Source organism: Bufo bufo, chromosome 1, assembly GCF_905171765.1.
Source record: "Bufo bufo chromosome 1, aBufBuf1.1, whole genome shotgun sequence".
NCBI classification, from domain to species: Eukaryota; Metazoa; Chordata; class Amphibia; order Anura; family Bufonidae; genus Bufo; species Bufo bufo.
Window position 1 is genome coordinate 790,967,690 of NC_053389.1, and position 21,679 is coordinate 790,989,368.

At 47.6% G+C, this 21,679-nt stretch overlaps 1 protein-coding gene across 1 annotated transcript; it reads left to right on the forward strand.

Annotated features, from left to right (window-relative positions):
• Positions 1–904: 904 nt before the first annotated feature.
• GCDH (glutaryl-CoA dehydrogenase) lies at positions 905–21,679 on the forward strand. Its single transcript, XM_040414984.1, has 12 exons — positions 905–956; positions 2,030–2,142; positions 3,943–3,978; positions 5,901–6,041; positions 6,125–6,187; positions 6,268–6,438; positions 9,302–9,431; positions 11,269–11,485; positions 12,466–12,569; positions 12,744–12,869; positions 13,298–13,458; positions 21,205–21,679. The coding sequence occupies exons 2-12, from the start codon at positions 2,043–2,045 to the stop codon at positions 21,276–21,278; spliced, it is 1,323 nt and encodes a 440-aa protein (XP_040270918.1). The 5' UTR covers positions 905–956; positions 2,030–2,042; the 3' UTR covers positions 21,279–21,679.

A 21,679-nucleotide genomic window follows, 5' to 3' on the forward strand; every position in this document is an offset into this window, starting at 1 on the left:
AGATGCATCCAGACATCGCCCCTATGGTGTTTCCAATCCATTTCGGTGGTGTTTCTGTCACTTTCCGGCGATGGAAAACATTTTCTTCTTTTTTTAAAAAAAAAAGGGGTTTTATTGCGCATAAGTAGGAAGACAGAAAAAAAACTCGATGTATTTGGTATCGCTGTAATCGTGCTGACGCAGAATGTAAAGTTATCATGTTATTTATGTTGAAAAATGAACGCCGCCAAATTTATAACATAAAAACTCAGTGGCAGTAATGCTGTTTTTCCCATCTTCCTCCCAGAAAGAGTTAATAAAAGTAAATCAGTACCGTACGTTATCCCCAAATGACGCCTTTAAAAAACATAACTTTTCCAGCAAAAAAACAAGCCCTCATACGGCTAAATAGAAAAAAAAAAAGTGTAGCGCTCGGAAGGCGACAATGAAAAACTGGAGAGAAAAAAAACCTTTGGTTTGTATGGCCCAAAACAGACTGGTCACTAAGGGGTTAAGCTGTATCACTAGTCATTGCGGAGAGGAGGTTCTCATACATTTAAACGTGTCACCACAACAGCCAATCATATAACAGCTTTCATATTTCTAAGACAAGTTGAAACATAAAAGCAGTCATGTGATTGGTCCCTACTGCCAACCACTGTGCTGATTGGTTACTATACACAATTCTTCTTCACTGATTGGTTCTTATGGACAACTGGGTCGTGCCTATAACGCTTCCTGACATTCTTGTAATTTGACATAAACGTCATGTCTCTGACAAAGTAGTATATTAGCCAAGTGACTTTATTATGTCACGTGACCATGTGACGCCAGAAAGTCCTTTAGCCGCTCACTACACTCAACATGGCGTCTTCAGCCTGTCAGTGACGTCATTAATCAGCGACGCGCAAACTCGTCCGCCAGGTGGCGCTGCTACGCCGTCAGTTTCATAACCTGCCAAGAAGAAGCCGCGGAAGGTGAGGGTTGTAGTTTGTGTGTTACTGCTTTCTGTCCTGTGTGTGCACGGCTAGGGAGACTCTGTGAGCGGCAGAACTGCACACGGCTTCGTCTATATGGGGCGTGATACCTGCTGTTGTAGTACCACAAGTCCCAGCATGTCTTCCAGGACTGGGCTGCTTTCTATGTGCCCTGAGATTATACACTAAGGTTATCTTCTGACAAAACGGTTTATTTTTGTGTAACTGCTACTCCCAACATGGACCAATAGGGCTTACTGGGAGTTGTAATTGCAGAGCAGCGCTTAAGGGGTTACTGCTAAGGTGCACTTCCCCTTTAAATAATGATCCTCATAAAGGCTTATTATATATAAAGATGTGCTCAGTGATGGCGGCGGCATCTCCGATCGGAGGCAGGTGAAAGTTCTGCACATTTGGGTAAACGCCGGATAATGATTACATATAGGACTGTGTGATGCGACGTGGAGATTTGGGATAATGGGTATTGTAGTTCTACAGCATTGATCCATATGTCTGCAAGTGGCGACACTACAACTCCCAGCATGCCCTGATCCAGTGGGCATGTCGATCACGAGGCTGGACATTGGACATTCCAAGGCTTCAGCTGTTCCCGGTCAGTATTAATACTCCCCTCATCTGATTGGCTGGAGCAGGGGGTGAGGCCTGGGAGGATGCATCTGATTGGTGAAGAAGGGACAGCTAGTATCATGGATGACACAAACATTTACTTCAGAATCCGATGGTCTGGAATATCTGATAATCTGGCATTGGTGGCAAAATAACAATGCAGAAAGTCTAAGCCCCCGGAACGGCGCTGCATCACTAGGCAATGCACAACCGGGACGATATTCGCCCAGTGCTGGATTATCAGATTACAGATAAATGGAAGTTTACTACGTACTCCCCTAAAATACTCAAATTGTGCGTCCGGTTGTGGGTGGTTGATCTGCAGGTCGATCCCCTGGGTTGTCCAGTTTCCTCTTTAAAATCGTATCCACCGTGGGGGGGTCCGGTTTATAGGACAAATCTGTACATTATATGGACTGTCTGATCGCGTAGTAAATTATTTGCAGGGTCTTCATCGTCATGTCGCTGTCGTGCAGCCCCCTTCGTCTGTTCAGAGCTGTGACGCGTGGCTTCAGCATCACCGCAGCCCGGGCACAGGGCACTGCCGCCAAGCAGAGAGGTAAGCGTCCTGTAATCCGGCGGCACTGGCAGAGTCTCCTGATCTGATGGATGCAGCATCCATGCTTAGGGTAATACAACGCCTGCAATTTTTGAATATTCAGTTATATACTATTTTCAATATCTGTGCTTGTTGCCAGTGAATATGATTATTTTTTTTGTGTGTGTTGGGGGGATCCGCACAGACCTAATACTTCCTTTTATTGTCAGTTTTGAAAATCATGTGTAAAGTAAACTCATCAGCAGCTCACATCTCTCTGCGGTTCTGATATGTTTTCCCTGCGCTGATACATTGTAACAACCTATCAGCCTAGGAAGGGAAGCCTCAGCTGCAAGGGTGGATTTTCTGCATCTGGATGTAAAAGGTATTTCTATTCACTGGCAGCAAGCAGAGATAATTCAGAAGGTGAGAACTTGAAAAACAAAGGGGGGGGGGGATTTATCATTCCGTATTTGCCAGTTTTTTGGTGTTAAAAGTTGCAAAACCTGTCTTTTTTGGGGGGGGGGGGGTTTTAGTCGCAACCGGCGTTCTTACGCTGTCCTCACCGAAAAAAGGGGAGTGACAAGGGGTGCCATTTAATATATGATGAGATCCTATCGAGATCGGCGTAGCTGACCCCGGAACTGATAGATCAGGACCATAGTATATGTCAATAAAGCTTAAAGGGGTTCTCCAGGACTTTACTATTGACTACCTCAGGATAGGCCATCAATATCTAATGGTTGGGGGATGGACACCTGCAGTAGCTCTGGAGCCGGAATTTTATAGCTCCATCCATTGTGTAGTGGATGGAGCTGGTGCTACCCCAAATAGTCAGATGTGTGGGGTGAAGGACCCCTGGCGATCAGATAGTGGTGGCCTATCCTGTGTTAGACTCCTGGAGTTGGGAAACCTCCTCCCACTTGGCCGGACCTGTAAAGGGAAGCCTGCTCCCCGCTCCTCCTCCCGGCCTGCGACGCTCCGCTGCGCCCCCTTCCCTTGCCAGATCTTCTAGCGTCATGTGACCATTTGTCATGACATAAGGGGAGAGCCGGTCACTGTCGAGGTGTCAAACTAGATGTTTCACCGAGGGAGCCTCAACACCCCCCACCCCACCCCATTCTTGCACAACCCCTTTAATGACATATGATATAAAAATGTAATACCTCTGAAATGTGAGATACATAATGATGAGGGCTCCAATGGGGTTGTTATCTAGGGAAGGGTGGCAGCTGTGGTCTACCTCTGCCGTCGGGCCCTTGGACATAGCATTTTTGCCCGCCTGCTCAGCACAGTCGGTGAGACGGCATTTTCCAGTTTGACCGTGGATCATCTGACTGAATGTAATGCTGTGATGCTGTATTTCACCTCTTTTCCACAAGGTGGTGGAAGAGTTCTATCACATTAATCCCTACAGAGGTTGTCATGTCTGAATACAGCCTAAGGCCTCATGCACACGACCGTTGTTCTGAGCCGCAGTTTTTGTGGCTCGGGTGCGGACCCATTCACTTCAATGGGGCCGCAAAAGATGCGGACAGCACTCCGTGTGCTGTCCGCATCCGTTGCTCCGTTCCGTGGCCCCGCCAAAAAAATATAACCTGCCCTATTCTTGTCCGTTTTTTCTGGACAAGAATAGGCATTTCTACAATGGGCCGCCTGTTCCGTTCCTCAAATTGCGGAAGGCACACGGGCGGCTTCCGTGTTTTGCGGATCGCAAAAACTGGAACTGTCGTGTGCATGAGGCCTAATGCTGTACTAATTACCGCCGGAGCGGTCACATTACTGAGGCTGTGACTTGTAGTTGTATGTTCCCTATTACAGACCTCAAGACGCAGAATGAACAGAGATCTGCAAAGTGTAAGTCTTGTTTTACCATTTCATCGCTTAACCCCTTCACATCCCAGGACATATTGACTATTGCCAAGCCTAGAATATAATGTCAAAAAGCATAAAAGAGCTTCTGTCAGTATGATCAACCCTAATAAACCTGGCCTATTGCCTGGTAGGGTTGGCCTTATTTATCTGGGGGTTGCAACGTTGTGGAGATATGAGGATTTTTATCTGTATGGAAATCAGGCAGTTGGAGCACCGAGGGGCCGGCGTAGCTCATGGAGCACTGCTACCGCGACACCCCAGTTCTCAACACACTTCCCCCTCCTCTGTGATTGACAGGTATCATAGCCCTGTCTAAGGCTACATTCACACGACCGTATGTGTTTTGCGGTCTGTAAATTGTGAATCCACAAAAAAACGGATGTCCTGATCCTTTGTAACAGTGCCTATCCTTGTCCGCAAAATGGACAAGAATAGGACATGTTCTATTATTTTTGTGGGGCCACAGAACGGACATACGGATGTGGACAGCACACGGGTGTGATGTTCACATTTTTTGCAGACCCATTGAAATGAATGGGTCCTCATCCAACTGCAAAAAAAACCCAGAAGAGACACGAAAACAAAATACGTTTGTGTGAATGTAGCCTAATGGTCCCTGCGCTGTGATAGCCCTGCTTAATGGTGCCTGCGCTGTAATAGCCCTGTGTAATGGTATCTGCGCTGTAACGGCCCAGTCTAGTGGTGCCTGCGCTGTAACGGCCCAGTCTAATGGTGCCTGCGCTGTGATAGCCCTGGTTAATGGTGCCTGCGCTGTAATAGCCCAGTCGAATGGTTCCTGTGCGGTAATAGCCCTGTGTAATGGTAGCTGCGCTGTAACAGCCCAGTCTAATGGTGCACGCGCATATTCTCATTTATTGAGATGCACCTGTGCCTTTTCATCCTCCCTGCAGCTGCACTCCTCCACTTCAGACACAGTGGGAGAGTACTGAGCACTAGGGGTGTAGCTGTTGCAGTGCTCCAAGAGCTACGCCCGTCCCTCAGTGCTCCCAACTGCCTGATTTGCTTAAAGATAAAAGTAATGAGATCTCCACAGTGCTGCAAGCTACAGAGAAAAGATACCGTTTTCATCAGCATGATCAACCCTATCGGTCAATATGCCTGCTTTAATAGGGTTGACCCTGCTGCCAGAGGCTCTTTAATTATCCTTATAAAGTCCTTTTCACATTTTTTTTGTTATAATGAAAAGTTTTATTTTGCGGTGCTGTTTCTGTGTGGGGAGAGGGGAGCTGGAAGAAAAATATTCGGTGACCCTTAAATGGGTCCGCAGCAAAAGAGCTAATGGACTCGTCCACGGTATATAAAGCAAAATTCTGCAACTTCCTAATATACTTTGTGCAACAGTTATTCAACACCTCCAAGATTTCTGCTTGCTGTCAGTGACCGTAAATATTCTTGTTGTCCTTGTGCAGGTGAGGCTTTGTTAGTGTATTCGGCCAAGACCAGGGATCAGAAACCTTCAGCACTCCAGCTGCTGTGAAACTACAACTCCCAGCATGCAAACATGCTCAACTGTTCTTCTACGTTGCACAGAAGGGTGGAGCATGCTGGGAGTTGTAGTTTCTGAACAGCTGGAGGTTACTGATCTCTGATCTAGACAATCCTTAGTAAGGATTCCAGCACCGATACATAGTGGCAAACCACCTAGGACGAGAAAGAGATTTGTGCTGTTGGTATAGTTACTTATCAGAGGATGGCACTAGACTGATAGGCTGTACAAAACCCTCAGCTGTTAGCAGGGCTGGATGCAAACCTGTGATCCCATTCACTGACAGGAAGCAGATATCTTTAGAAAGGGAAGTTACAGAAACACAAAGTATAGAAGAAGTTGCTGGCCTGTTCATCATGCGGGTAATGATCTTCATGTGTCTGTATTTGTACCACAGCCCGGGTGCAGTTTGATTGGCGCGATGCCTTCTGCCTGGACTCGCAGCTGACAGAGGAGGAAATCATGATACGGGACAGCTTCCGCTCTTACTGCCAGGAGAGGCTCATGCCGCGGATTTTGATGGCGAACCGTCAGGAAGGTAGAAGTGCTAGGTACCGATCCCCCTTCCCCGCAGTGACGTCTTCCCGCGTCGTATAACTTGACCACGGTTCTTGTTCCTAGTGTTTGACCGGGAGATTATATCGGAGATGGGAGGATTGGGTGTCCTGGGGTCCACTATTAAAGGTAACAGATCACACATTTATCTATGTGACCAGGACAGTCTTTTCAGCTGCACATTGACTGTTACTTGCTGCTTCCTCCAGGTTACGGCTGTGCCGGGACATCGTATGTGGCGTACGGGCTGCTGGCCAGAGAAGTGGAGAGGGTGGACAGCAGTTATCGCTCCGTCATGAGCGTTCAGTCCTCGCTGGTAATGCATCCGATCTACGCGTACGGAACAGAGGAGCAGAAGCAAAAATATCTTCCTAGATTGGGTAATGGTGTGCCTTAGTGCCCTACTGTGTGGGTGGCTGTCATGATGTAGTAGTGTGTGTGAGGTGGGTGGTTTTCATGATGTAGTAGTGTGTGTTCTGTGGGTGGCTGTCATGGTGTAGTAGTGTGTGTTCTGTGGGTGGCTGTCATGATGTAGTAGTGTGTGTTCTGTGTGCGGCTGTCATGGTGTAGTAGTGTGTGTGAGGTGGGTGGCTGTCATGGTGTAGTAGTGTGTGTGCGGCTGGAGGCTGTCATGGTGTAGTAGTGTGTGTGTGTGTGAGGTGGGTGGCTGTCATGGTGTAGTAGTGTGTGTGCGGCTGGAGGCTGTCATGGTGTAGTAGTGTGTGTGTGTGCGGCTGGAGGCTGTCATGGTGTAGTAGTGTGTGTGTGTGCGGCTGGAGGCTGTCATGGTGTAGTAGTGTGTGTGTGTGCGGCTGGAGGCTGTCATGGTGTAGTAGTGTGTGTGTGTGCGGCTGGAGGCTGTCATGGTGTAGTAGTGTGTGTGTGTGTGTGTGCGGCTGGAGGCTGTCATGGTGTAGTAGTGTGTGTGTGTGTGTGCGGCTGGAGGCTGTCATGGTGTAGTAGTGTGTGTGTGTGCGGCTGGAGGCTGTCATGGTGTAGTAGTGTGTGTGTGTGCGGCTGGAGGCTGTCATGGTGTAGTAGTGTGTGTGTGTGCGGCTGGAGGCTGTCATGGTGTAGTAGTGTGTGTGTGTGCGGCTGGAGGCTGTCATGGTGTAGTAGTGTGTGTGTGCGGCTGGAGGCTGTCATGGTGTAGTAGTGTGTGTGGGTGGCTGTCATGGTGTAGTAGTGTGTGTGGGTGGCTGTCATGGTGTAGTAGTGTGTGTGGGTGGCTGTCATGGTGTAGTAGTGTGTGTGGGTGGCTGTCATGGTGTAGTAGTGTGTGTGTGTGTGTGCGGCTGGAGGCTGTCATGGTGTAGTAGTGTGTGTGTGTGTGTGCGGCTGGAGGCTGTCATGGTGTAGTAGTGTGTGTGTGTGTGTGCGGCTGGAGGCTGTCATGGTGTAGTAGTGTGTGTGTGTGCGGCTGGAGGCTGTCATGGTGTAGTAGTGTGTGTGTGTGCGGCTGGAGGCTGTCATGGTGTAGTAGTGTGTGTGTGTGCGGCTGGAGGCTGTCATGGTGTAGTAGTGTGTGTGTGTGCGGCTGGAGGCTGTCATGGTGTAGTAGTGTGTGTGGGTGGCTGTCATGGTGTAGTAGTGTGTGTGGGTGGCTGTCATGGTGTAGTAGTGTGTGTGGGTGGCTGTCATGGTGTAGTAGTGTGTGTGGGTGGCTGTCATGGTGTAGTAGTGTGTGTGGGTGGCTGTCATGGTGTAGTAGTGTGTGTGGGTGGCTGTCATGGTGTAGTAGTGTGTGTGGGTGGCTGTCATGGTGTAGTAGTGTGTGTGGGTGGCTGTCATGGTGTAGTAGTGTGTGTGGGTGGCTGTCATGGTGTAGTAGTGTGTGTGGGTGGCTGTCATGGTGTAGTAGTGTGTGTGGGTGGCTGTCATGGTGTAGTAGTGTGTGTGGGTGGCTGTCATGGTGTAGTAGTGTGGGTGGCTGTCATGGTGTAGTAGTGTGGGTGGCTGTCATGGTGTAGTAGTGTGGGTGGCTGTCATGGTGTAGTAGTGTGGGTGGCTGTCATGGTGTAGTAGTGTGGGTGGCTGTCATGGTGTAGTAGTGTGGGTGGCTGTCATGGTGTAGTAGTGTGGGTGGCTGTCATGGTGTAGTAGTGTGGGTGGCTGTCATGGTGTAGTAGTGTGGGTGGCTGTCATGGTGTAGTAGTGTGGGTGGCTGTCATGGTGTAGTAGTGTGGGTGGCTGTCATGGTGTAGTAGTGTGGGTGGCTGTCATGGTGTAGTAGTGTGGGTGGCTGTCATGGTGTAGTAGTGTGGGTGGCTGTCATGGTGTAGTAGTGTGGGTGGCTGTCATGGTGTAGTAGTGTGGGTGGCTGTCATGATGTAGTAGTGTGTGTGCGGCGGGTGGCTGTCAAGGTGTAGTAGTAGTGCCTGTGCTGTGTGTAAGTGGGTGATTGTCATGATGTAGTGATAGCTCCTACTCTGTGGATGACTGTCACTGTGTAGTAGAAGATCCTGTCTGAGAATGATTGTCATGAGGTAGTAGTAGTCCCTGTGCTGAGGATGACTGTTAAGCCTCATTCACACGTTAGTGATTTTGAGCCGAAACACAGAACAAGTGCAGATCTTTCCCTTATATCTTATGTCTGTGTAGCTCCACTCCTGTTTTAGCTCACAATCACTTATGGAAATCACTGTCCAAAACATTGACGTTTAAATGGGGCTTTACAGTGTAGCAGTAGTCCCTGCGCTGAATATGACTGTCACAGAGTATTACTGGTCCCTGTGGTACAAATGACTGTCATGGTGTAGTGGTATTCCTGCACTATGGATGACTGTCCCAGTGTAATAGTACATGCACTGTAGGTCACTGTCACAGGAAAGTAGTTCCAGCACTGAGGATGACTTACAATGTAGTAGTAAAACCTACCTGAGAATGTTATTGTCTACAATTAGTCCCTGCTCTGAGGATGACTGTCACAGGGTAGATGTAGTTCCTGTGCTGTGGATGACTGTCACGGTGTATTAGTGGTCGCTGTGGTACAGAGGATGGTGTAGTAGTATTCCTGCATTGTACTGTAGGTCACGGTCACAGGGTAGTAGATGTTTCCGGCACTGAGGATGACTGTTACAGTGTAGTACTAGATCCTACCTGAGAATGTTATTGTCTACAATTAGTCCCTGCTCTGAGGATGACTGTCATGGTGTAGTAGTGTCTGTGCTGCTGTTGGTGCTATCATGTGCAGTATCAGATGTTCCTCTTATATCCATTCAATAAGTAACATTTTCATGGCAGCGAGAGGAGAGTTGCTCGGATGTTTCGGCCTCACAGAACCAAATCATGGCAGTGACCCATCTGGAATGGAAACCAGAGCTAGATACAATCCAAGCAGCAAAACCTACACACTTAATGGATCCAAGACCTGGTACGACCCTGTCTTCACAAACATCCCTGTTATTTTTCATCAACATGTTTCTATTGGGTTACATTTTCTTAACACGAGAAAACAAAAAAAATACAGTAGGAGGTGTGGGGGGGGGGGGGGAATAGTAAGGGAAGTAACTGTTGCTTCATCAGCTGTACAAACAACCCTGTTCTATGGTTACTACTGGTAATAACTGCAATGAGTAGACGGAACGTCTTTGGATCCTTCCACCCTTTTCCCCCATAATTCTGCACTCAGTACTCCATAATGAGAAAGTCGGAACAGAATGTTAGAATCTTTTCCAACTTATTGAACAGGAAAAACTAAAACCTTGCATTGACATAAGTATTCAGCCCCTTTACGTAGGACTTAGGTGAAGCCCCTTTGGCAGTCATCACAGCCTCCAGTCTTCTTGGGGATGATGCCACAAGGTTTGCACACCTGGATTTAGAGATTTTCTGCCATTCTTCTCTGCAGATCCTCTCAAGCTCTGTCAGGTTGGATGGGGACCATCAGAGGACAGACATTTTTAGGACTCTCCAAAGATGTAAGATTGGGTTCAGGTCTGGGCTCTGGCTGGACCACTCAAGGACATTCAGAGAGTTGTCCCTAAGCTGCTCCTGTGTTGTCTTGGCTGTGTGCTTAGGGTCATTGTGTTGTTGGAAGGTTAACCTTCAACGTAGTCTTGGGTCCAGAGCTCTATGCATCAGGTTCTCTCATTAAGAATATCTCTGTACTTTGCTCCATTCAGCTTCCCCTCAACCCTGATCAGTCTCCCTGTCCCAGCCACTGAAAAACACCCCCACAGCATGATGATGCTGCCACCACCATGCTTCACTGTAGGGATAATATTGGGCAGGTGATGAGCAGTTTCCTCCAGATATGAGGCTTAGAATTGAGGACAAAAAGTTTAGGCTTGGTTTCATCAGACCAGAGAATCTTGTTTCTTACAATCCGAGAGTCCTGTAGGTGCTTTTTTGCAAACATTTTTTGTTTTTTTATACTGAGGAGAGGCTTCTTTTTGGCCACTCTGCCATAAATCCCAGATTGGTGGAGTGCTGCAGTCATGGTTGACCTTCTGGAAGTTTCTCCCACACAGCACACAGAGACTTTGAAGCTCAGCCAGAGGGACCATTGGGTTCTTGGTCACCTCTCTTACCAAAGGCCTTCTCCTTGATAATTCCCCAAAAGTCTGGTGGGACGGCCATCTCTATTAAGAGTCCTAATTGTTCCAAACTTCTTCTATTTAAGAATTATGGAGGTCACTGTGATCTTGGGAGCTTTCAGTGCAGCAGACTTTTTTTTTTTTTTTTTTTGTCCCCCTTCTCCAGATCTATTCCTCCACACAATCCTGTCTCTGGCTCTATAGGCAGTTCTTTCCTCCTCATGGCTTCTTTTTCCTCTGATATGTATTGTCAGCTGTGAGACCTTATATAGACAGGGATGTGTCTTTCCAAACCATGTCCATTCAATTGAATTTACCACAGGTGGACTCCAAGGTGTAGAACAAATAAAAAAATGATCAAGAGAAATGGGAGGCCCCCAGAACTATGTGTCAAGTGTCATAGCAAAGGGTCTGAATACTTAAGTCCATCTGAAATTTTTGAAACTTTCTCATTATGGAGTATTGAGTGCAGAATGATGGATGAAAACTTTTTTTATTTTGGCACAAGGCAGCTGTGTAACAAAATGTGAAAGGGTCTGAAGACTTCCCGAATGCACTGTAGTCCATCAGTACATATCACATGATGCATGTAAACCAATGGTGATCGCTAGTAAATATTAGAGGTGTACTAGTATGTAATGTTCAAGACCGTATATACCTTTATATCCATAGGATCACCAACTCTCCAATCGCTGATCTATGTGTGGTTTGGGCTGTGTGTGAAGATGGCAGAGTCCGAGGTTTCCTTATAGAGAGAGGAACCAAAGGGCTGTCCACCCCAAAAATAGAAGGCAAATTCTCTCTACGGGCATCAGCCACCGGAATGATCTTAATGGAAGATGTTGAAATTCCAGAAGAAAACCTCCTCCCCAATGTGTCAGGCATGGGGGTGAGATATTACTCCATATAACCTCCCTCTTTATCGCCTGCTATTACTCCATATAACCTCTCCTATATCACCTCCTATTACTTCATATGACCTCTCCCTATATCTCCTCCTATTACTCCATATAACCTCTCCCTATATCTCCTCCTATTACTTCATATGACCTAAAATAGTATAAAAGGCCAAAAAAAGACATTTGTCCATCCAGTTCAGCCTGTTATCCTGCAAGTTGATCCAGAGGAAGGCAACAAAACCCTGTGAGGTACAGGACAATTTCCCCCACTTAAGGTGGGAAAAATTCCTTCCCGACTCCAATCAGGCATCAGAATAACTCCCTGGATCAACGACCCCTCTCTAGTAGCTATAGCCTGTAATATTATTACACTCCAGAAATACATCCAGGCCCCTCCTGAATTCCTGTATTGTACTCGCCATCACCACCTCCTCAGGCAGAGAGTTCCATAGTCTCACTGCTCTTACCGTAAAGAATCCTCTTCTATGTTTGTGTACAAACCTTCTTTCCTCCAGACACAGAGGATGTCCCCTCGTCACAGTCACAGTCCTGGGGATAAATAGATGATGGGAGAGATCTCTGTACTGACCCCTGATATATTTATACATATTAATTAGATCTCCCCTCAGTCGTCTTTATTCTAAAGTGAATAACCCTAATGTTGATAATCTTTCAGGGTACTGTAGTTGCCCCATTCCAGTTATTACTTTAGTTGCCCTCCTCTGAACCCTCTCCAGCTCTGCTATGTCTTCCTTGTTCACAGGAGCCCTCTCCCTATATCTCCTTCTATTACTCCATATAACCTCTCCTATATCTCTTCCTATTACTCCATATAACCCCTTCTATAGCTCCTCCTATTACTCCATATAACCTTTCCTATATCGCCTCGTATTACTACCTACTTACTACAAAAATGTCCTTTTATTACTCTTTATATCGCATATTGTTTCATATCCCTCTTCCTTTTCAGGGACCCTTTGGTTGTCTCAATAATGCCCGTTATGGAATATCTTGGGGGGCACTGGGTGCGGCAGAGTTCTGCTTCCATACAGCACGACAGTATACATTGGATAGGTATGTAATTTACTGGGGGCACATGATAAAGCTCTCTGCCCTGTGTGAGCTGTTACTGTCATAGATACGTTTGCCAATAGATAGAGCTGTCGCTGTAATACTGGGAGCTTGTGATCTGTCTGTCACATAGGACACCTGGGCTTGTGCTATGATATTCTTATTTTGATCTGACAGGATTCAGTTCGGTGTGCCACTTGCCAGAAACCAGCTTATACAGAAGAAGATGGCAGATATGCTGACAGAAATCACCATTGGCCTGCAGGCGTGTCTGCAACTTGGACGCCTGAAGGATGAGGACAAGTAGGTTCCAGATTTCTTTGTTGTGGTTCTGTCCGCTATACACTGTAGATGTTTGCTTTCTGCATGAGATGTCACTGAGGGAGTTGCAACCCCCCCAAAAACAAAGATTCTTACCAGGGGGCCAGAAATCATTGTACTATAAACTAGTGACCATCTTTTGGAGCTCCTCTACCTTCCACTGTACTATCATTCAACCTGTATCTGCCACTAGACGGAGCTCATGGCAAATGGATTTTATACAGCGTACCCTGATCTTATTGGGAGCTGTATAAATTTGTACACAGCGCGCACCCCCTAGTGGCGGCTGCATGTACCTACAATTTTGTCATTTAATATCCTGATGGTGAGAGGCACAGAAGGGAAACCAACTTTAGAAGGCAGTGTCCAGATGCATAGTAAATTTTCTTCTCCTTATAACATATTTGTAGAGCTACTCCAGAAATGATCTCCCTGCTGAAGAGGAATTCGTGTGGAAAAGCGCTGGACATTGCCCGTCAGGCCAGGGATATGCTGGGAGGAAATGGGATTTCTGATGAATACCATATCATCAGACATGTCATGAACCTGGAGGCTGTAAACACGTATGAAGGTAGGTACATAGCAGGACGCTCGTAGACACTGGAAGTCTATATAACTGTAGGGGAGTCCAAAAATTTCTCATTAATATCATTGGGGGACACAGCACCATGGGTATATGCCCAGCTACCACTATGAGACGACACTAGATATCAAAAAGGTTGGCTCCTCCCAGGTGGGCTATACCCTCTCCCCAGCCACTAGGCTATTCAGTTTTAGTCTAGTGTCTGTAGGAGGCAGACATTACCTGCTCTTTTTTTGCAGGTCTTTTTGCTTTTTATTTTATTTTTATTATTTTTTCCTTCTTCTGCAGGCCTCGACCTGTTGTAGGATGAGGCTCCATCATGGATTACCACTTTAGTTGCACCCCCTGCAGGCGTGTACTCGGGTACCATCGCCAGTCACTCAGTCCCCCATTAATGCATCCGCAGTGGATATCCGGCATTCCCACGTAAGTGTTGTCTGCCGAAGGGGTGACCCTGCGACGCCCGAAGACGTCGGATGGTAAGTACTTTCCTCGTCCCTGACCAAGAAGTCCCAGTGCCTCTCGTGGCCAGGGGGTGGGTTCCACTTTTGTTGGGGGTCCTGGTGGTCCTTTCCCTCCATTCTCTCCTCCCTGGCCACCACGCTTCCTCCGCGGCCTTCCCCACTCCCTCCCCAACCTTCCCCGCTACTTTAGACCCCGGCTTCTGCCGAGACTAGGCCGCTCTTTCCCCAGCCCGTCCCCGGGCCCCAGGTGCTCCGTTTGCCCCGAACTGCCTCTCCCAAGGCGTCCCTTCCCCCTCCTCACCTAGTTGGCAGGCTGCCATGATTCGCCCGCTGTCGGCGCTCCATTGCCGACCACCTCATAAATCGAGGCCCCGGCTTCTGGGCCTGCTAGGCCACGCTCTTCCAGCCACCCTCTTAGGTTTCCCAGGCTTTCTCAGTGGCCCCCTCCCGGCCTCTGGGAGGAGCTACCCTATCCTCTTATCCCGGCCAATCGCAGGCTTTCTGTTGGGGGTGGAACCTCTCCCTGGAAGAAGAAGATGCCATCTCTCCTGCAACCTCCCTGGTCTCCTCTGCAGCTCCTCTTCAGGACATAGCACCTGGGGTCTGGTAGGACAGCCTCTGGCTGGCGTTGTTTTCCTTTTCCAGACTCCCCCTCAGCCCTCTGCCTTCCCTTGGGGTCGCCACGTAATTACGTGTGCCCATTGCGCTAAAGGGTTGCCACGCGGTCAGCCTGTCGCTATTTGTGCGCAGTAGCTCCCAGGCCCTCTCTTGACACCCTGGCCTACCCTTCTGTGTCGGTCCCTCCTGAATGGGCCTCTTCCCTGTCCCAAGCCATAGAGAATCCTGTCCGACTCTCCTAATCTATGGCAGAGTCGCTGCACCGATTGCCTGCCCACATTGTGGCCACCTCTGCCCTCTCAGGTATAGGTCCCGCTGACGACCTCGGGTTGTCACAACTATCCCCCTCGGCATCCTCGGGTCACTCCCAGGACAGGTTTGAGGCTGGTGACAAATCCTTCCCTGCCATTCCATCCGCTGCCCAGGGGAAACCTCTGCTCCGATTCTCTCTCGGAAACAGAGCACCAGGCGGCGGTCTTCCACCATACAGATTCTCTCTGGGTGGTTAAAGACAAATGTCCACTGAGGAACCTCTCCTCTCCAGGGTTGGTATCCCCTCTAGTGGACTTTCGGATGGCACTCCCCTGGCTGCACACAGGTAAGTCAGCCAGCCACGTGTTTAGCATGCCGGCACACCTACGTGGTGTCCCAGGTAAATACACCTTCCCATTAACAGTGGGGAGGGACGGGACTTGTACCACTGCCAAATGCTGTACCCAGCACTGCAGCTATTTCTCTGTACCAGGGGCTATATTCAACACACCCGCCTAGCCGGAGAGTGTTCCCCGCCAGGCACGGGAGCCAAAACATCAATTCTGGTTCTAGCGTGCGACATGAAACCATATATACAGAGGGAGCTCTGGTTCACCAGAGTGAGTGCCTGTTGCCATTACAGTACACTATGCAGCCATATTCTCCCCCTCCAGGTGAGGTATAGAGGCAGTCTTTAATTGCCGTAGCTATTGCACCTGTTTGGTTCTAGTGTGCACCAAGCAGCCATATTGCTCCCTTCATAGTTAGAGTACCTGTACCATCTCCAGACGCTGTAGCCATTACACCTGTCTGGTTCTATAATGCACCATGCAGCCCTATTTCTCCCTTACCAGGCAAAGTATAGATGCCATCTTCTAATGCGGTAGCCATTGCACCTCTGTGATTCTAGTGCGCACCATGCAGGCATCGCTTCCTTCTTAAGTGGAGTTCCGGTACCATCTCCAGATGCTGTACCCATTACACCTGTCTGGTTTTAAGTCTGCACTACACAGCCATATTTCTCCCCTATTGGTAGAGTACCTGTACCGTCTCCAAATACTGTAGCATTTCCAGATGCTGTAGCTATGTTCCACTCTCATTATAATGAGCACCATGCAGCCACATTACTCCTATTATAGGCGGAGTATTTGTAGTATCTGCAAGAGCTGTGCCCTATTGGTACAATCTGGCCCCTACGGCTCCTGCATTATTGCCATTTCCCTCCCTTCCCTGGCTCTTATCTGTGATAGGCAATCATGTAGCCCCCCATTCCCGCGGAGTGTTGTTTCCATCTCCTGATGCTGTATTCATCACTCTCTTTTCTGCTTCTAGCATGCATATGCATACCTGGTATCCATTTGTTAGCCGCCCCCCCCCCCCCTTCCTGGGCGGAGTAGAGTTGCAATTGTTAAATCCAGTATATGGCTGGCCTGGCCTGGCCAGATCTGACAAAAGGTGCAGTTCCTCCTGAACAAGTCTTCTTATTGCCTCTGTACTAGGAATGATTTTTACTTCATTGCCTGACACACTATTTAACAAGACTTCCCAGTCCTATTATGCACCAGACAACTACTCCCCCTCTGCCGTTGGCATGTTGTTGGCTGGCACGCTAGGTTTGTTCTTTGTCAACCCTACGAAGTACTACTGCATGCTGCGCAGCCGCGTTACACCTGGGGTACTTGCGTTATTACTGCCTCTGTACTTTCTTTTCATAGAGTTACATGGCACAGTCCTGGCAGAGTACAGGGATCATACTGGATATTCTTCCTACAGAAGTACGAAGCATTGTGAGCACCAGCTGCTACAACAGTTTCGGGTCATCGCTGGATGTCCTCCACCATACAGAATCTCTATGGGTGGTCAAAGAGAACAGGACTAGCTCTGAGGGAATCTCCTCAGGTTCCTTTTTCCTCATCTGGGGACCAATCTGCACCTATTCTGTCTCTGAGCAGAGCACCAGGTTGTCTTCCATCATACAGCAGTATCGGAGTGGTCAGAGACAATTGTCCACTGGGGGACGCCTTCTCCCCGTGATGGGTTCCCCCCTTTAGTGAATCCTTTGTGGAACCCCTCTGGTTGTAGGTACTTACCTTCCACTGAGGTACGGCAGTTTGCTGACTCTCCAGTGTGTATTGGTGCCCTCGCCAGGCCATTAGCACGCCGGCGTGCCTATGTGGTGCCCCAGGTACGTACGCTTTCCCCCTCAGAGGGAGTCTTTCATACCACTTCCAGATGTATCCGGCAGACCTTTCTGGTTGCTAGTTTTCCATTTACAGCCAGGGTGACAGCACTATCGCAGGGGCTCCATCCGCAGCTCCTGACGCCATTCCACCATCCTAGGTCTAGTGTGTACCACATAGCCGTTTTACTCCCTCATCAGATGAGTTTTTCGTACCATCTCCAGCTCTGTGCCCTGTTTGGCAAACTGTGGTCTATCGGCACTTGCACGACTCTTTCTGGGCTTACTGTGGGCTGGCGTCAGGCTGCTCCTTCTTCAACGTACCATCCCCAACTGCAATACTCGCCCATCCTTCCTGGTTCCAGCATGCTCCTGGAAACCTATTTCCACCCCCCCCCCCTCCAGTGGCGTACTTGTACCGTCTCTGGGTGTTGTATCTGTCAACCATCCCACTTACCGTATGTACCTGGTACCATTGGTCCCACTCTGATATGGCTGTGACAGGACTAGTGAGCGCCACACACCTGCCCGGTGGGTGGAATTTTCCGCTGCTTGCTTTGGTATAGGACATGGTCCCTTAGTTCTTCCATGGTCCGGGTGTTCTTAGTACTCCCTTATGTTCTCTGATTAGTTGTGTCACATGACAGAAGGGCCGTTCCCTTGGGCCTGGCCGTTGTCTGCACCTGTCAGTTCCTTCCTTGGGGGTTTCATTGTACTCTGCTGGTAGCTGGTTTCTACATGCCACTGTAGTCTCTCCTGGCTTCCCCTGCCGACTTCTGCATCCTTTCTGACATATGGATGTCTGGTAATTCTTTTCCAAAATCCAGGCTGCTGTACTTGCACCTTCTGGGACAGTGTTATACAGTTTGCTAGTCACTACACTTGGGATGGTTGGTCAACCATGGCCAATTGTTGTTTCCTTGATATTCTGGCTTTTGTTGCCCTTAGGTGGTCCGGTTCTGTGGACCCTTCTTGAGCCCCTGACTGGGTAATCCTGCTTGGAGTCCCTGACCCCAATCATTCTTAGACCATTTGGCTGGCCGCACCCTTCCAGGGAAGCTACCCATGGCATGGCACAGGCTCTGTATGACAGCTGCTTCTTTGGGCCCGGTTTGGTCCTTTTCCTTCCTGGGTCCTCATAGACTTGTTGCCCTCTTGAGTTTCTAACCGCTCTTCCCATCCCCGTTGGTCAAGTACCTGGTACCTTGTTGTTTATTGCTACGTATTGGTCACTTTTGGGACGGAGCTTTCCCTCGTTTGGAGAACTGTTCATCCTTTGGCTGTTTTCTCTGGCAGGAAGGGGTTTCCACCTTCTGATAGGGCGTTTCCCTTCCCCACCTTCCTTGCTGTGGAAGGAGGCTTGCTCCTTTCACATGTGAGTCTTCTTTATGATTTCTCTCAAGCGTTTAGCCTCAAGTACTTCCTTGTCTCCTCTCTACCCTGGCCTTTACATGTGGTTGGCCACGAACAGTCTGTGCTTTTGGTCTGAGACAATCCAGAGCGCCAGGTTGTTACCAACTGACGTTGCTGTGCTACTCTCCTGTTTCTTCAGGGGGAGCCCTGGCTCTTCTAGATCCTTCCTCAGGCTCTCTAGTGCACTCTTGGTTCTCGTGCAGGACATCTGGCCTTGCTCCTTATCCTCTAGCGCTTTATTTTTCCCACCTTGGGTGGAGCTGGGTGTTTCCCTTTGTTCCTTTTTGCAGGCCTGTTTCCCAGGCACTTGTCCTTGGGATCCTGCCGGTCTCCCATATTTTTCCTTTTTCCTTGGAACAATTTCATGCTAGGGTCTCTCCTGGTCTTGTTGGGTCACATGGTTTTTCTGCACCTGTGAACCCTACTTTTTGCATGAGATTTCTATCCCACACTCGGGGATTGCTTTGGGACGTCCCATGGCGCTGTGTCCCCCAATGATATCAACGAGAAAATTGGATATTTGTACTTACCGTAAAATCCCTTTCTCGTTCAATTCATTGGGGGACCCAGATCCCACCTTTCTCTTTCTTTCACCAGGCTGTTGTTTCATTTCCCAGTCCAGGACATGTTGGTTCTTCGCTTTTGTTTCTCTCCCCTACTGCTATTGGTACAAACTGATTAGCCTAGTGTCTGTGGAGAGGGTATAGCCCACCTGGGCGGAGCCAACCTTTTTGATATCTAAAAAAAAAGTGGTAGGTTGTGGTGGCTCACTAGCAAGTAGTTAAGGTATGGTGCTGCAAGCTCATATAGAGGGAATCACCCCACCCTCTCTTAAAGGCAAATGTAGTAATAGAGTAATGAGCGAGCACTCATACACTTGGCAACCAAATTGACATGTGCAGAAAATATTTATTATATCCCCATAAAATACAAGTAATAAAATTTATAAGAACAATGTAGCAATAATATACAACATTACAATCACATATATTGTGGTAGATATGATCAACACTATATTCATATGACTCAATAGTGTCGATAAATTCAATAATATATATCACACCAAGAAACTTCAAGTATATGCTGTTATTTGGGAAAGAGGGGGTATTATCTTCTAGCGCTCTATCCCAATTTGGGAAACAATGTCACTGAAAATGTTGTAGGTGTATTCACTGGGAGCGCAATATGTTCATAAAGTGTCCACAGGAATCCTGATAATGTGAAAAGTCTTTTATAGCATATCCTTTTAAGCTCGATATGAGCTTTGGATTGGAGAAAACTTTAAAATCGATGTTTGGCTTACCATCTAGCGTCTGCTGTCTCCCTATTGCTTCAATGGAGCTTTAAATATTTGCCGGCTTATTCAGTGGCTCCATACAGCAAGCTGGTTTAAATTTCGCAGGAGTTGCCACTCTGTTCCGCAATTTCCTTTGGTGCAGCTTTCGACGATAAGAATAGTTAATCCTTTACAGTAGAGATTTTCTTCTGTATGGCCATACAGTATTATCGGAGGCTTTTCAATGCAGGTACATCACTTGTTTCACCAAAACAAGTGATGTACCTGCATTGAAAAGCCTCCGATAATACTGTATGGCCATACAGAAGAAAATCTCTACAGTAAAGGATTAACTATTCTTATCGTCGAAAGCTGCACCAAAGGAAATTGCGGAACAGAGTGGCAACTCCTGCGATCTTTGGAACTCCTGCGAAATTAGTGGTAGCTGGGCATATACCCATGGTGCTGTGTCCCTCAATGAATTAAACGAGAAAGGGATTTTACGGTAAGTACAAAAATCCAATTATCACATTGTAAAAATATGCTTAACCCCTCGGTGCCACACGGTGAAGATTTATGGCACTGGTGCTATGTAGTTAATGGCTGTAATTATATGGCACAGGGTTGATGTGGGCATAGGAGCTGTACAAACAGCATCAACAGTAGGTGTCCGCTATGTATTACAGCTTACACTCTGCTGCAGCGCCCAGGATCAGAGATACCAATAGTTGAAGCAATTAGATTGGTTATCCCACTGATGCCCCTGTGACATGACTGTGAAAGGTCAATGGATTTCCCTGGCAAGTGGGTGCCTAAAGAGAGCCCTGTAGGTCCAACCTCTGCCTGTTAGGACTTGTCAGATGAAGGGCCTAATAGTATGTCTCTCTAGGTATGATCACCAGTAAAATTTATGTGTTTATCCTGCACAGTGAATGCTGGGGGAAAAGTTTTTTTTTGTTTTTCAAGTGTTTTTATTGTGCAAAAATAGTAAATCATAAAAGAACTATAGAACTCTATCTTTGTAATTATACATTATTTATACTGCACGGTGTATGCCCCAGAAAAGGCACCATTTTTTCCCCCTCAAAAAAAAGTTTTTCAGTACATTATATGTACCCCAAAATAGTGGCACTAAAAAATACAACCCTACGCTGTAACCTTAAGGGCCTAAAGTGTTGATATTGACTACTGCTGCGACTGAGAGTTTGTTGGTGAGAAAAACCATACTGGCATTCAGTAATAGGGTGGTGGGATTACTGGACCAACACTGGTTGTCAAACATCAGTATGAGGGCCTGGGACCATGGTAAATCAGTGACTTTTGTTTCCTAGAGAATTGTGGTAACATTACAGCCATGCAGACGCATTGCTTACCAATAGGAAACACTGAGGGTGCAGCCCAGTAATGCTTTATTATTACTGCAACTCACAGCTGAACAGAAGTCATCATGTGGATCTGGCTGCACAGGAAACCCATAGGGGAGGTTATGAATCTTGTGATATTACTATATATTCCTGTTCTGTTCTTTTCAGGCACTCATGACGTCCATGCCTTAATCCTGGGCAGAGCTATCACGGGGCTGCAGGCCTTCACTGTTAACAAGTAATCTGACTTCACTTCTGTACAGAACGATGCAATGCTGCAGCAGTTACTGAATGTCTCTTGGGCCTGGATTCCTGTTATCAGATTCTACACTCATCATTAGTCGAAGTTAGAAAATTGGTTATTTCTGGGGACTGGAGTGCTTGTCAGTCAGGACACAGTCCATATCACGTACTGCTTCTTAAGCTTCCAGTACATGCATTTCTCTCATGCTGCTATGTTTGTACACAGCTGAACACGTAGAGGCGGACCTGGTATGGTTGGCAGTTTTCCAGCTATGGATTACAAAGATGTGTGTTCTGGGGTTATGTAAAAACTGATATGTCTGTTGCTTGAGCGTAAAGATTGTCAGAACAGACATGAAGAACTTTCTTACTGTAGAGTGAGATCTCCTTAAAAAAAAAA